Source organism: Sinocyclocheilus grahami, unplaced genomic scaffold, assembly GCF_001515645.1.
Source record: "Sinocyclocheilus grahami isolate Dianchi unplaced genomic scaffold, SAMN03320097.WGS_v1.1 scaffold650.1, whole genome shotgun sequence".
NCBI lineage: Eukaryota > Metazoa > Chordata > Actinopteri > Cypriniformes > Cyprinidae > Sinocyclocheilus > Sinocyclocheilus grahami.
The window spans coordinates 58,668-75,080 of NW_015505829.1; the positions used below are offsets into that span (position 1 = coordinate 58,668).

The following is a 16,413-nucleotide window of genomic DNA, read 5'->3' on the forward strand; positions in this document are numbered from 1 at the left end:
AAAGGAAAACAGCACATCTGTGCAGCGCGGCTGACACAGAAGAGCCTGCATTCAGAGTGGATATTCTTCAAAATGGTGCTACGGTGATGCGGAAAGACACGCAACGAATTGTTGAATAAAGTCGTTATTTTTGTTTTCTTCGCAAACAAAAAGCATTCTCGTCGCTTCATAACGTTACGGTTGAACCACTGATGGCAGATGGACTATTCTGACAATGTCTTTCATACTTTTCTGGACCTTGACAGTGCAAGTCAATTGGACAGTCACAAGCCTCCCAGTTTTCATCCAAAATATCTTAAATTGTGTTCCGAAGACGAACGAAGCTTTTACGGGTTTGAAACGACATGGGGGTAAGTGATTAATGACAAAATTTTGCATTTTGAGGTGGAGTAACCCTTTAAGCTATGCTATGGCTTCAGAGCAGAGGTAACACAATACGCACAATCTCGCATTTGGATCGGCTCTCTGACCGATACCGGATCGGTGCATCCCTATACAGTACTAAGTATAGGGATTGCAATGGAGCTGCAAAAAAAAAACTTGTAAAATACATTTGAATGCGCATAATTAAGTGTGAAAATAACCGAAGGATATAGTCAAACCAAAAATTATTCAGAGACCAGATATAATTTTTTATATATTTTTTTACTAGTGGGTGCAGGACACTATAGTTCATTTATGTAAGTGAGGATAGCAAAATAAAGTAAACTGTGGCAAATCATACCCAAAAATTCTTCATCCAGTGGACTACAAGTAAAGATGTATAAGATCGGTGCATCCCTATACAGTACTAAGTATAGGGATTGCAATGGAGCTGCAATCTTTAAATTAAAGATGGTGTACCACAGAGCAAAAAAATTAACAGTGAAAGTAACAAAAACTTGTAAAATACATTTGAATGCGCATAATTAAGTGTGAAAATAACCGAAGGATATAGTCAAACCAAAAATTATTCAGAGACCAGATATAATTTTTTATATATTTTTTTACTAGTGGGTGCAGGACACTATAGTTCATTTATGTAAGTGAGGATAGCAAAATAAAGTAAACTGTGGCAAATCATACCCAAAAATTCTTCATCCAGTGGACTACAAGTAAAGATGTATAAGATCGGCCAGGGATCGGAATCGGCTGATTTTCCTCTTGATCGGCCCGGATCGGTGACCGGCCGGTCAGTCTCACTTCTTTCCGATTCCGAGCCGATCTGTTTTGTTACCAGCGGCACAGGCAATAACATCAGCCGTGCATTCTCACTCTCTTCTCTCCGACGACCCCTTCTCTCTCACACATGTCTCGTTCGCTCCAGTTAAATAGTGCTTGTATTGCGCATTATTTTAGTCATTCCCACAGGTTTCGCGCTTACACCAAAAGCGCGCGCACCACCACTGATCTATATTAGTGAAGCGCACAAGCCGCGTTCAGTCTCAAACTGCTTGTGAGCCACAAATACCAAAATGAATGGCTAACTGCGCTAAAATGTTCAGATGCATAAAAAAATGTTTAAATGCCCGTCTTGGTGAGTATCCAGTTAAACGCAGTCAGTTTTGGAAAAAAGAAAGAGAACGCATGTTGTGTAACAGTATATCGGGTCTGTGGATAAACTCTTAAAGGGACCGCAGTCCAATATTCCTGCTGCTGTCTGTCATGTTAAAAGAAAGACAAAAGACAAAGAAAATCACTTTCTGCTCTTGACTGAATACGTTTTATAACTTTAATGTTAAGCATTAATCTGTATTTAATTTTTACAATGAAGATTACAGAAATTAAAGTATCATAAAACACTGGATGTGTTTTTACATTTGATTACTTTAATTTCTGTAGTATTACTTACATGAATAAAAACTTACTTGACCTAAAACGTTGTTTCATAGCTTTCTTTATTCTATTGCATTTATTTGTGCAGTTTTAAATTTTTCTTTTTTTTTCTTATTTTATTACTGACTTTCTACTTGTGTTTTTTTAATGAAAATAAAACTTTGCATTAGAAGAAAAGTAGATTTTTGTTTGTATATGCTGTCAATTATAGTTCTTAGAAAGAAAATCGGAATCGGTAAAAATCGGTATCGGCAAATCACACTAACAAAAAATCGGCCAAGAAAATTGCAATCGGTGCATCTCTGCTAAAAAGCTTTAGTATAATTATGAAAATGTCCGCCTTCAGGCCGTGGTAAATGTGTCTTTTGCTGTGAAATCAATGGTTTTTACAAAGTAAACAACTTATGTTGTAGTAATATTTCAAGATGAACATTTACTTGACTGAAGCAACTTAGATTTGGTTATCTATTTTATTTTTTAGGAAAAATAATGTATTTATCAAATAGAACACAACAGGCTTTTAAAGAATGCGTATTTGTACATCTCTCAACACACATTATTGTTGTGTTATATATTTTTGCCCCTCACAAGAAAAACTACTGAGCTTTGATCATAAAACTAAGCATAGAAATGTAATCTTACTAAGACTATCGAGAGCTATAGATTAGTGCTGGGCGGTATACCGGTTCATACCGAATACCGGTGTTTATTTTTGTTATGATATTAATTTTTAAAATGCCACATTACCAGTGTATGTCGCTTAAACAACGTTCGGAATGCGACACTGTTTGAAAGGGGTCCCTTTTCACTGTTGCACTGTGGTGAGTGAACAGCTATATGTGTTACTAAGTGTGAAAGTTTAGAAACTGAAGCTGTAGAACTAATAGAATGTGATGACAGAAGAACTCATCCACAATATCCACACCGACCGCCACAAATATCCACCGCCCCCTGCCATCAGCTCCCGCATCACACACACGAGCATGACTTTAGCACTAGATTTAGCAACTTTCAGATCCTTTTAGCTGCTTTTTTCCCATAGAATATTCATACTGACAAACCTAGCGACTTTGTTGGATAAACCTTAGCTATGGTTCAGTTAGAAGATTTTGCCAGTGCCGTCCTGCGAACGCAAGGTCTGACTTTCCCGGAGAAGTGTCACCTCTCTTGGCGTCTGTTCTGTGCAGTGCGCGGCAGAGAAGCAGCGCATTCAGTTGGCCGCACCGCAGCCGACTTGTCAATGAGTACAAAACAGCGTTTCCTAGCACCTGTCGCTTACTGATTGTTTGGAATTATAAACATGAGCATAGTTTGTCTGTTAATATCACATGCACCTTTTTGTTTTGTTTGTTTGTTACTCAGACGCAGGCAGTGCGCTGCATGAGACAAAAAAAGTAGTATAGCCAAAATAGCTGCTCTTTAGTGTAGATGCATGTTGATTTTATCAGACGATGCTGTGATTATAAATGAGTGACTCCTGGTTAACATGTATTAAAAGGGGTTGTGTTTTGTCACTATTTAGTGTGGTATTTTTTTTTTACAATATTCACTCATGACAGTAAAATAGGGCATTCTAAAATAAGTCAATATACAGCAGTATTTCTTCTCTCAATCAGTAGAAAATATGGTTAACACCCGGTCATGCATGAAAAAAAATACCGTCATGTACCGTGAAACGGTATAATTTTGAAAAATACCATGATATACATTTCTGGTTGTACCGCCCAGCACTACTATAGATTGACAGCACATGTATTTTGTGATTAGTCTGCATTTTATGTAAGTAGTTTTTCCCTTTTTGAGTGTGATCTGCTTATTCTCATTATATCATACTATAGGCCATTAAAAGCCTGATTTATCAAATATACCACAAAACCATAAATAAAAAAATAAAAAAACATTTTTAGAGGTTTAATGATACTAATGTATGTATTTTTTTTAATAAACAGATATGCCATTTGGGTCACCCAGCCAAAAGTTCCCATTGGCAGGAATGAATTTTGAAGGACTCCAGGGAATGGGGGGACAAGCACCAGGGGGCATGGTGCCCAACGAAATGGTAATGTATTCCTGAGTAGAAATCGAGAGTGAATGTGGTCTGTGTATGTGTGTTTTGTATGCCTGATAATCTTTGAATTGAGCTGTTGTGGGTCATAGGAACCAAGGCCATTTTGTGTGTGGAAGTTAGGTGTGGATGGGTTATTTCTAGACCCGTCGGTGGGCAGTGTGTTTTGATCCCTGTTGTGATTTGATTATATTGTCTCTTATCTAGTGGCATATGTCATTGTCAGTGCTCAAGCTCAGCTGCCCTCACTTTCCTTCTCTTGTTACTTTGGATGTCTGTCTGTACTAAAAGCCCAATAATTTTTATACAACTGTTTGATTACAAACACATACTTGTAAGTCCTGTCTAAATTTCAGAAAAGACAGGCATGTTTGCGCTCTGTTTGATGTGTAGTCTTTAAATTAGCAATGTGCCATCTTTTCAAACACAAAGCCTGGTGAAACAATATGTGGTGAAGCAATACCCTATGACATGCTGTGCTTGTTTTGTGGTGAAATACTTTTCTAGGTTTTTTTTTTTTAGTTTACTGCTGCAAATCCATGACAAAGTCATGTCAGTGCTGCGATGGTACCCACATGGAAATGCTGTTTCCATGCTTTGAGCTCTTTTTTTGTAGTGTCGACAGACTGTGGGCATTTAGTGCAGATAGACTTAAAAGCAACTTAAGCACAAAATGAATGTGACATGAAGTTACAGTGACTGAAAATGATGTGGCTGAGCTTTCGAGGAGCTGGTTGGGGATGTGTTGGTTGGCATACATACTTACATTTTGTTGATATTGAATGGTGAGAGTGGGGTTGGGGTTGGTTTGACCCATATTTACTATAATGAAAAGAGATGGGGAGTTTTCCTTGGACATGGCACACATTTCTCTAATCACCAAGAAATAATTCATTGCGTCTTATCTAGTGTGCTTTTAGATATTGTTGTTTTAATTTAAGAATTTAAGCATTTGTTTCAAAATTACTACAGCAGTTTGCATTAATGACTTAGCTACTGTGACTTGTCGTTTAAGCCTTTTTAAGTCCGTACATAGTGAATTTGTTCTATGCTTACCTGTCCTGAGCCCTTGCTGGGAAGTGTGTTGCAGCAAAGTAATTCAGCAGCAAGGCCAGTGCCTTTCAGATTGTTGCATTGTTGAATTTGTTGAATCAGAATTTTTTTTTTTAATAGCTGAACCTTTTGTAGGGCCCTATGAAATCCGTTTTATTTTTTCCCAAATTCCGTTTTATTTCTTTCCAAATTCCATTTTTTCTGTTTTAATTTTTCTGGATTCCAATAGCCTTGTGAAATGTTTTTTTTTTTTCTCCCCTCAGAAATTCTGTGTTGTGTACTTAAATTTTTCTGGTTATCAAATGAAGGCATATAACATTAATTTCATATATCTTTTCATTATTGACAATTAAGCAAAAAATTACTTTTTGTCAATCAAAGGGGATTTACAATTAAAATGAAGAAATGTTGTGTGATTATACACTAAAAAAATAATGTTTGTTTCATTCTAGTAGTAGTAGTAGTAGTAGTAGTAGTAGTCTATGTACAATCTACTGAACAAAAGTAATATATTTCTAGTACAAATGTCTTCAAATTAAACCGGACCTTTATTTTGACTGGTTGGCGTGAATATTTACAGTTCTGTGTGTATATGATATGACGCTAGTTTTACTCGATGCTTTTACTAAATGGTAAAATGCTCGTGAAGTGACTCTCAGAACAGTTTTGGAGATGTTGTTCATGTATTTATGTCCTCATTTAGTGAGACGACAGACACTGAAATCATCGCAAGCGTCACGCACGCTTCAGTATGTGTGTAGCAAGTGAAACCGCGTGTCTGTGCCATTCACACACGCAGAGAGACACACAGAACATGCAGGATTAATATTTAAATAGTATTTTTGCGGCTTAATATTTACAGATACTAGTCCATATAGCAGTTTGAATTCAAGAATTAGTTCACCCAAAAATGAAAATTCTGTCTTTTAATTACTCACCCTCATGTCGTTTCAAACCCGTAAGACCTCATCTTTGGAACACAAATTGACACAGAATAGCATAAGTTGTTTACGTCCAGCGGATACTCTCCAAAATGGCACCAGGGTGATGTGGAGGAGACGAATTGTTGAATAAAGTCGTTTTTTTATATATATATATATAAGTTTTTTTTTTTTTTTCTTTTGCGCACAAAGTATTCTCGTAGCTTCGTATAATTGCGGTTGAACCACTGATGTCACATGGTTCGTAATTACTACGTTTCTGGACTTAAGAAAATTTCAGTTGTATTGCTGTCTATGCAGGGTCAGACAGCTCTCAGATTCCAATCAAAAATATTTTAATTTGTGTTCTAAAGATGAACGAAGGTTTTACGGGTTTGAAACGACATGAGTGAGTAATTAATGACAGAATTTTTATTTTTGGGTGAACTAACCCTTTAAGTGTAATGACCTACTTTTGATTAATTCATTCAAAATTGGACAAATTCCGTGACATTCCGCGTTATTCAGTAAATTCTGTTTTTATTACTGGATTCCGTCTGCGTTTTCCGCATCGCGGAAATCATAGGGCCCTACTTTTGATGCATTAGTTACAGGCAGTGTTGTTATGAATATGGGAATTGGCCTTTCCTTCCAATAGGCCTCAAGTATCAATAATATATCTCCAACTTTCAAAGGGCTTTTAATGAGTAGAATGTGTAAGTGAAACCTTTTATATGGACTGTCTCATTTTGTTGTTAAATGTAAAACCTGATATTGGTATAATGTCAACATATTTTTATTATGATTTTATTAATACAATACTGTTAGCAAAGCAAATGGGCTTAATTTTGTATTGAAATGGTATGAATTGTTTTATAAGTGTCTGAAGGCAAGTATTTTGTAAACGTTTTAGTCATATATCTGATTGTTAAAAGTAGATCTCTCATTGTTAACTCTTAAAGTCAACATGAAATCAAAATGAACCCCTTCTACTTCCTTCGATACACGTTAGTGTTTTTATTGTGCATGTTATTCTTTTTTTATTTTATTTTTGTAATATTTATCAAATGTTATTACTTGCTCCACCTCTAAAATTGTCTTTGTTGGCACAACGGCCACCTACATTTTGTCATATGAGTGCTGGTTGTGTTTTAGGAGGGAAATAGTCCTCCACTCACCTTCAAATCTGACTTTGCCATGGAGTTTTTTTTCCTTGTTGACTGTTTCGCTAAAATGTTGCTTTACGGAGAAAAAAAATGGGTTGCAAGTGCTGTTTCATGTTGACTTTAAGTGGTCAACCTATTTTGCTGAAAGAATTGGACTCAAGCGGATATAACGTAGTTATTTTTGCAAATTCTTAATGTGCAGTTGCAGTGTTTCATTTTAATTTAAATAGCCAAATGCTTTGAAAGTTTTTAAAGAATTATAATATAAAATCTGGAAAACTACAATCCACTGCATTTTTTCTGTTGTTAGTCTAGATGGGCTAATCTTGAACTGTTTGAAATTAGATGTTAATTAGTAAAATGCTGTTTGCATTTTAACTGCAAACTTAGGTGTTCGTCACGTTTGCAGATATTCCATTTCATACAGTTAACCAGCATCACTACTGCATGTGCTGACAAGTACCAGATAAACGCTGTTTATGACAAACTGAACTGACAAATTGAACATGGTTTAACATTGAACAATTTGATGGCTAAATAGTTTGAATGAAAAAATTAAATTTTTACTAACTTTTTCTTTTTTTCCTCTAAAATCACCAAATCTCTTTGAATGAAAAAGTGACACATTTTCAAATGTATTATGTATAATATTTAAGTAAAACGCTTCATAAATACTTAAACAATTTAAGGATTTTAGGAAACAGAATAACATAAGTCGGTAACACTTTACAATAAGGTTCCATTAGTTAATGTACTAACTAACATGAACAAACAATGAACAATACATGTATTACAGTATTTATTAATCTTTGTTAATGTTAATGAAAATACAGTCGTTCATGTTAATTCACAGTGCATTAACTAATGTTAACAAGCACAACTTTTGATTTTAATAATGCATTAGTAAATGTTGAAATTAACTAAGATTAATAAATGCTGTAGAATTATTGTTCATTCTTAGTTCCTGTTAACTAATGAACCTTATTGTAAAGTGTTACGCCTTAATTCTTAAAGCTAATTTGTGTTCATAATGTAGGAGTTGGTAGTTGCCCATATGGCTCAGAGGGTTTTTGAATCAAAGTACAAACCTCTCTGCCATAAGTTTGGGGCATCCAACGCGTTTCTGCTTCAAAATCCCCCATGCAAATTGGGCTAGTAATTGTTTCCTGCAGTATCATAGCAGCGCTATTGGAATGCAATGTAATGGGATTTGACTAATGAATACATTACCCTCTCTTCCTTTTCCTATGTCACCTGTGGCACCCGTGGATCTGCGTGTTGGAACGGTTTCGCCGATTGTTTTCCTTGGATCCCACTTTTATAATACTTTGCTCAAAATACTCTTGGAACTCATGGAACTTGTTACCCCTTTGTTGCTTTTCTCCCCTACCCATGGACGTAAACTCCATAATTTCTACAAAACGTAATACCCGACTGATACATAACTGAAAATGGTCCATGTAGCGCAATGAGCGTTTCCTGCAAGGTGGACCAGGGGGTCCAAGGGGCATGGGTGGTGGAAACCCAGGATTTGGCAGGGTCCGTGAGGAATATGAAGGATCTGCCAAGAAGCCACGCTTCTGATCTGGCACTTTAAAATCAAAGTTTGTGGAAATCCAGAGGCTTGGTTCTGGTGTCACAATTGATGTATTTAAGTTTAAAGAATTTTCTTGCAGTTTTAGCCTGAAAACTCATCCCTTTTGTGGCAAGATTTTTTTTCGTCCTATTTTTATTTTGTATTCTTAATAGGTTTAATAATAAAACCATTGAAGTTAGCGCTGGCTTAGTGCTACAAAACATGTAATCCCCTTTCTTACTAGTCTTTATCTTGTCATGTTACTTGTGTTATACTGGTGAATATTGTAAGTTGTCCTGATCTTACTATGGCTGTGTTCTGTGCCATTCACATTTAAAATACTACATGTACATTTTCAATAAAGAGTGCAGTTGGTTTTCCAAAACCCCAATCAGGTGTTCTTGGCACAATGATTAAATTTAAGTGTCAGGCATCTGACACCAGACACATAAATAAGACATAGGCATCTAGTGCATTTTTTCATCTTAAAGGTCGTTGCGAATGGACCCCTTTATATTACATTTTAAAGGGGTGGTTGATCAGCTTTTTTTGAAGGCTTTGTGTTCATGGGGTGCAGTGTAACGTGTTCATGCTTTGTTTTTAAAAACTGCATTACTTTATTTTATTTATTTTTTTTACTGTTGAGTTCCTGGTTCTATGAAGTCCCTCCCTCAGAAATACGCAGTGGGCTCAGATTGGTTAGCTGGCCCAAGTGTTGTGATTCGCTAATCACGTTGTCCAGAACCGTCATGCCCCCTTAATCATTACGGGTAGTTGCATGTTCCCGGGGGCAGGGTTTATGTAAACATCGGGGTTAGTGATGTCACCAACCCGGAAAGAAGCCCGTTGTAGTCCCTACCAGCCTTTTTTTTTATATAGTCCTTAAACAGTGATTTCTTTAAAAGAAAAATTCTCCCTTTGCATTGAACTTTGAGCATCGTAACTTTGCAGACATTGTTTATGCTCTAACAGCAACATTACACACTAACTAAAGTTAAAATATTGAAATCATAATCAACCACCTCTTTAAAGCTCATATTTATCATTGACATTGAACAACGTGGCTATTAAGATACATATGGTTTGATGGTCCTATATCAGTTTTCTTTTTTTATTTGGAAATATAGCTTAAACAGTTTAACTTGGATTTTTCGAAATTTTGACTTTGGTTTACAAATTACGCCCATTTCACTCATACCAGTGTTTCCCACACATAGACTTTACTTGGGCAACCCAGGTATATTAACAGTCACCCAAGTATATTTGGAGAAACATTTTTGCTTTTATTATTTTATCCTCTTTTATATATATATATATATATATATATGTATGTGTGTATATGTATATATATATTTTTTTATATATATCCTCCCGAAATAAACACTCCGCGATCAATTAACTAGTGAAACCTCTCCCCTCGCCCTACACTTTTCGCATCTGCTCGTTCTGTATGGGTGAGAACGGTTTACTCCCATTGACATTCCCACATGCGCTGCAGAGATGAAGTGGACATTTCACAGACAAACACAGGGCTTGATAGTGTGGGAGCTTCAGTCACATTTGCAACTAAAAAATAGATGTGTGTGTGAACTGTAAAATGCATTTAGGAGCACATGTGCGAATAAAGCAAAATCCTTTCGGGTGAGATTTCTTAAATTTAATGTCAGTCTTCAATACATGAAATGGTAAAACAAGCGTAAAAAAACAAAAGGAACTTTGCTGCCGTACCATGGGTGCAGCAGGTGCAATGATATTACGCAGCGCCTGAAAATAGTCCCCAGCTAGGAGTATGCTGGAATGAGAGTATAGTTCCAAGACATATTGGCCTAGAAAATCGCAACTTTTCATTTTCCGTCGGTCTTAGTGCACGATATAACTACAGAAGTTTTAAATAGGAAAAATATATAAACTCTTTGGTCATTTTTGAGTATGCTGGAATGAGAGTATAGTTCCAAGACATATTGGCCTAGAAAATCGCAACTTTTCATTTTCCGTCGGTCTTAGTGCACGATATAACTACAGAAGTTTTAAATAGGAAAAATATATAAACTCTTTGGTCATTTTTGAGCGAGATGCTAACGGTCAAATCAGATTCAATGATCTATGCTAAGCTACAGCTAAAAGTGCTACCGCCAGACCCCGGAGATTGGCTGAATGGATTAGAAAACGGTAAAACTCAACTGTTTAACTCTAGGGGAGTTCGAAAATGAGCCTATTTTCAAAAATAGTAGAGTGTTCCATTATCATTTTAAGATGTCTTATATTTCGGGGATGGAAAAACATGAATCGTGATGGAGCCTATTGATGATTAAACTTCAAAAGGCTATGATTTAATTAAAAAAAATACCACTGCATGTTGCATTGTCACAAGGCGGCACTGTTGCATGTTCTACAGGCTCGCGCTTCAGACTGCTTCAAAGTGATTCTCAATCAATGAATAACTTGCATTTATGCCAAGCGATTGCTTATGAGCTTGAGTTGATGAATTATGACGGTCTACTTTATAACCTTTATATAATGTTTTAGACGGTTGTAAGAATGCATATTTTTATCTCTTATCTGAAGGATCAGCCCGCAATAGTATAGTCCTTTCAAAATAAGAGTGTATTCCAGTGTATTTTGGGCTTTTTTTATATATAATTAAAAGTCACAAGTTGTTTTGTTTTCCTGGGCATTATTGGTATTTTTGTTACACAATTAGTTGTATTTAATTTAATTTACATTTAATTCATAGTAAACTATTGTAGTTTCTTGCTGAGATACTTCCCCACAGGAAGAAAAGTCAAAGAACATTTATTTGACACATATTCAATATATAGATTTTACTAGTATCAGTAAAATCAGTAAAATTTGAGAGACACTATATCACAAAGCAGGAGAACCCTACCATTTAAATGCTGTAATTATGCATAATTTGCAAGGCTACTATTACATTTAATTGCATATGTAATTCAAATGAATTTCAATAAATAAAATTATTGTTAAAAATCTCACTATTTGTTATTTGTCACATGTAGTAGATCATTTTTGTGCTGTGGGCAATACGTTTTCCACCCGGCTACCACCGCAAGTATATTTCAAACCTGTGGGAAGTACTGCATACTCCGGTTGTAGTGCAAATGCAGCCTGTGTGTGGCACATATGCAGTGCAGAAGCAGCACAGGCACATTGTGCTTTCACATAGGACATGTTTGCAGTCTGCTACTGATCAGTGGCTGTATACTACAAACACAACATTTATCCATTGTTTTAATCTCAAAATCACAGTACAGTAATACAATCTGTCATAGATGTAATATATATAATTAAAAGTCACAAGTTGTTTTGTTTTCCTGGGCATTATTGGTATTTTTGTTACACAATTAGTTGTATTTAATTTAATTTACATTTAATTCATAGTAAACTATTGTAGTTTCTTGCTGAGATACTTCCCCACAGGAAGAAAAGTCAAAGAACATTTATTTGACACATTCAATATATAGATTTTACTAGTATCAGTAAAATCAGTAAAATTTGAGAGACACTATATCACAAAGCAGGAGAACCCTACCATTTAAATGCTGTAATTATGCATAATTTGCAAGGCTACTATTACATTTAATTGCATATGTAATTCAAATGAATTTCAATAAATATAATTATTGTTAAAAATCTCACTATTTGTTATTTGTCACATGTAGTAGATCATTTTTGTGCTGTGGGCAATACGTTTTCCACCCGGCTACCACCGCAAGTATATTTCAAACCTGTGGGAAGTACTGCATACTCCGGTTGTAGTGCAAATGCAGCCTGTGTGTGGCACATATGCAGTGCAGAAGCAGCACAGGCACATTGTGCTTTCACATAGGACATGTTTGCAGTCTGCTACTGATCAGTGGCTGTATACTACAAACACAACATTTATCCATTGTTTTAATCTCAAAATCACAGTACAGTAATACAATCTGTCATAGATGTAATCACATTTAAACACAATAAATATAAACGGCGTATTCAATGCATTTTACTTGTAGATTTATATATTGAGTTGCTTGAGCAGGTGGTAAAACATTTAAATAGCCTACTACCTTTGAACATAAAAGTAGGCTATCACAAACATTTTAAAATTAAACTTATCATTAACCGAAGCAGTTGACTCTCATGCTTTTTTCATTTGCAATTAAAACTTTATCATAAGCAATCCTCCCAGTCATAAAGAGCTTTGTATTTCCTATATTGATGAGTGCCATCCATTGTGTCACCTTGTTGCGCACTTTTTCTTGCTGTAAACCTAGCCAGAAAGCCATGTGTTGACTGTGAAACAGTAGACTTATGCATTTAGGATAACAAATCCATGTTCATTTTTACTGTGAACAATGCCGTGTCATGTTCATTCAGCACAACAACAAAAAAAACACTGTGCGGAAATGATCGCTGCATACGCACCTCTCCTGGAATGCGTTGTCGGACCACGTCCATGTGCAGTATGAATGCTCTAACCTGTTAACATGTGCACGGATAAAAATCCGCACTGCAATCGGAGTATGTGTGAAACAGGCGTTAGACCCCGATTGGTTCCAGAACTTCCCCAGAACACACATTAGGGCCTTTCACACCGCGGGAACCTTTTCATAGTACCAGAACTAATTGTGGCACTACCCACTTCTTGGCGTTTTCACACCGCCGGAACTGGGTGCGATTTTAGTACCGGACTGCCTTTTTCAAGAACCAAATTAGCTCCTACTCTGGAGCAGGGTCTAACCAGCACAACTGGTACTAATCGTGACGTAAGTAGACATTGATTGGCCAAAACGCGTATTAAAACGCCCTCACCCGCCATAATTTAAAACGCTGTGTAAACATACTGTAAACATTGTGTCAACTTATTTCGCAAGTATGGAGAACAGCGATAGATGGACGGACTGCCAGTTGTCGTTGGAGATTCTTAGTCCTCCTTTCTTTTCTTTCAATCACTTTACGTATACGTCGACTTTCCGTGTCCATTATTGTGAAACCCGCGAGACACAACAAACACACAGCTCAGATCACAGCGTCCTCCTGTTGTTAATGTTGTTCTTTGTTTCTGTTGTAGAACGCCGCACACAAATGACGACGCTGTCGACCGGCTTACGTCACTTCTTGTGTCGGTGCGAATGCAACCCTTTAAATGGTGCTGGGAAATAGTTCGCGCAAAATCGTCCCTGTACTTTAGTACTGTACATTTAGTTCTGGAACTAAAGCGGTGCGAAAGGCCCAATTATAACTTCAATCATAAATTATAATTATACATTTTTATTTAAAAAAAAAATACTGCAGAAGACAAGTTAACTGTGATTGCAATTGTTGAAAACTCTTACACCGACCTAACCAGAAGCAACAAGATTCCAGTGACAAGCAATTTGGATGTCCACACCAGACGCGACCAAATCACTCAAATATCACAGCCGATCAGAAGCGCAGAGGTGCACTGCACTCCCAACGAAATGAACTAGTTTATGATCTAATTCAAAAATATGAAACCTTTTTAACATAATTAAAAGTACATACTGAGTGACTGATACCGTCTTTATGGAATACACTTGTTGGTTCGCATCAAGTTATCAGTTTTAATGTACATTTAATTGATTTTCAAGATCTGAGGTAAACTATCTGTTGTTGTGTGTCATGGCATTGCATGTAGATAGAACACAGTGTTAGCCACTTGTTGGATAGTGTATAGAGTCAACAAAAAACAAGACTCTCCATCTCACAAGCAAATTTTAAGGTTTATGCGGTGTCTGTGCTCTGTTTAAATCTAATTCTGCTAATTTGTTTTATAACATTTTTCTTTTCTCATTTTGTATAGTTTATACTAGACAAAGCAGCAGTTTTAGATGGGCTATTTTGTGACTGATTTATTTTAAGGGATTTTTGCTGCCAACTATAAATGAATTGATGGTTTTTGAATTTATTTAAAGCAACTTTATGTAGTCTTTGTTGAGCTTTTTGGTTGTTGTATTTAATACCAAAAAGGCATATATAATATCACTGCCGTTTTTACAGTGGATAGCAGTACACATGTATTTGTTGCAGCCATAAAGCAATCTACCCTTTTCACAAACTTTTGTGCCCGCTCACCAAACTTACCCCCAGAACAGACATTTGGACAAGACAAACCTTTGCCTTATTAGACGTCTGTGTACCATCAGAATGATTTAGAACTGATATTTCAATGATGTAAACTTACATTAAGGATACAACTTGCATGTAGTTGCTTTAATCTGTGGTCAATGGTGAAGTGTATTTTTGATGCCCCTGGTGTCACAAAATGGAATTGGGCAAAAAATGACTTAAAATATGCTTCCAGTGCAACTTGATTAAAGGGGGTAGTTCACCCAAAAATAAAAATTAGCCCATAAATTACTCACCCTCATGTCATCCTAGGTGTATATGACTTTCTTCTTTCAGACGAATCCAGTCGGAGTTATATTAAAAATTGTCTTTGATCTTTCAAGCCGTTTAATGCCACTCAGCGGGAGTTGCATGCATCAGTCCAAAATAAGTTAAATATAAAAGTGCCCATCTATTTAAAAAAAAAAAGTCTCACACATGGCTCCGGGGGGTGAACAAAGGCGTCCTGTAGCGAATTGATGCGTTTTTGTAAGAAAAATATCCATATTCAAAACGTAATAATCACTTTAATGTAGCTTGCGCCAACAGTTGTACACTGAAGCAGTTCCCGGCAGATAACGTATGAATTCAGCATGCGCCGGTGAGTCTCGTGGAAACCAATGTTTGTTAAGGAAGCAAAGGAAGCAAAGCTTCCTTACTTTAGCAAAGGAAACCCAGTCTCCTCTTGGCTTATATCGAAATCCGCTGACATTCTTCTTTACAAATCCTCGTTTTGTACTTCTAATAAGTGACCGTTTTTTTGTTTTGATCTCTCCCCTGCGCTTCCGCGTGCCGACCTCATACGTCATCCGCCCAGAGCTGCTTCCATGTACAACTGTTGGCGCATATACACCTAGGATGACTTGAGGGTGAGTAATTTATGGGCTAATTTTTGGGTGAACTAACCCTTTAAACCAATAATTAGGGATGTTAACTATTCACTCAACTCACGATTCGATTCACGATTTTGATTTAACGATTCGATTCACGTTTTTTTTTACAAAATGAGATTTTAGACATTATAAATTAAATGGGTCCTTTTATTATTGCTTGGACAAAATACTGTACGTTTCTTTGTGAAATTGAAATATAACACTATAATAATATACTAATATAGCACTTGTAAATTATTGCTCTTTTGTTGGTTTTGATTGCTTCTATTGTCCTCATTTGTAAGTCTCTTTGGATGAAAGCGTTTGCTAAATAACAAAATTTAAATATAATGTTAATTTAAATAACAAAACTAAATTTTTTACAATTTTAAAAAATTGTAATTTACAAAAAGCCCCAAATAAAATAAAATAAACTAAGGCTTTGTCTGTACTCTTTCGATTTAAAATTAGAAGCAGGCAACCACTGCATTTTAATCGTGATCCAAACAAAGATACATGCAACATGAGCAGTTTTTAATCTAAAATTACATTGTATAATTTCGAAATTTGAAGCAAAAACAGAATGATTTGACTTCAATTTTGTGAAACTGCATAAAAAAATATTTGCATGAAACCGAAACAGCAGTGCTGAATGAGACGCAGATGCACTCTCTGACAGCAGGTGGCGCTTAAAGCGTTTCCTTGGTTTCCGCTGTAAACAAAGCAGCGCTGCACTTATGAACTTTAATATGCATTATACAAAGGCAAGAGGAAAAGAAAAAATACGAAAGACAGTAAGTTCCCCTCAGACATACAG

At 36.1% G+C, this 16,413-nt stretch overlaps 1 protein-coding gene across 2 annotated transcripts in view; it reads left to right on the top strand.

The window, feature by feature from the left end:
• The window catches only part of sfpq (splicing factor proline/glutamine-rich), a 38,114-nt gene that overhangs the window by 8,405 nt on the left and 13,296 nt on the right, over positions 1-16,413 (top strand). The window contains exons 9-10 of one of the 2 annotated variants that reach the window (XM_016242240.1): positions 3,765-3,874; positions 8,484-8,986. In XM_016242240.1, the coding sequence (XP_016097726.1) occupies positions 3,765-3,874; positions 8,484-8,603 (230 nt within the window). In that variant the 3' untranslated portion in view covers positions 8,604-8,986. Of the gene's footprint in view, positions 1-3,764; positions 3,875-8,483; positions 8,987-16,413 lie in introns of those variants that run through there. The other variant, XR_001605497.1, reaches the window with a different exon arrangement.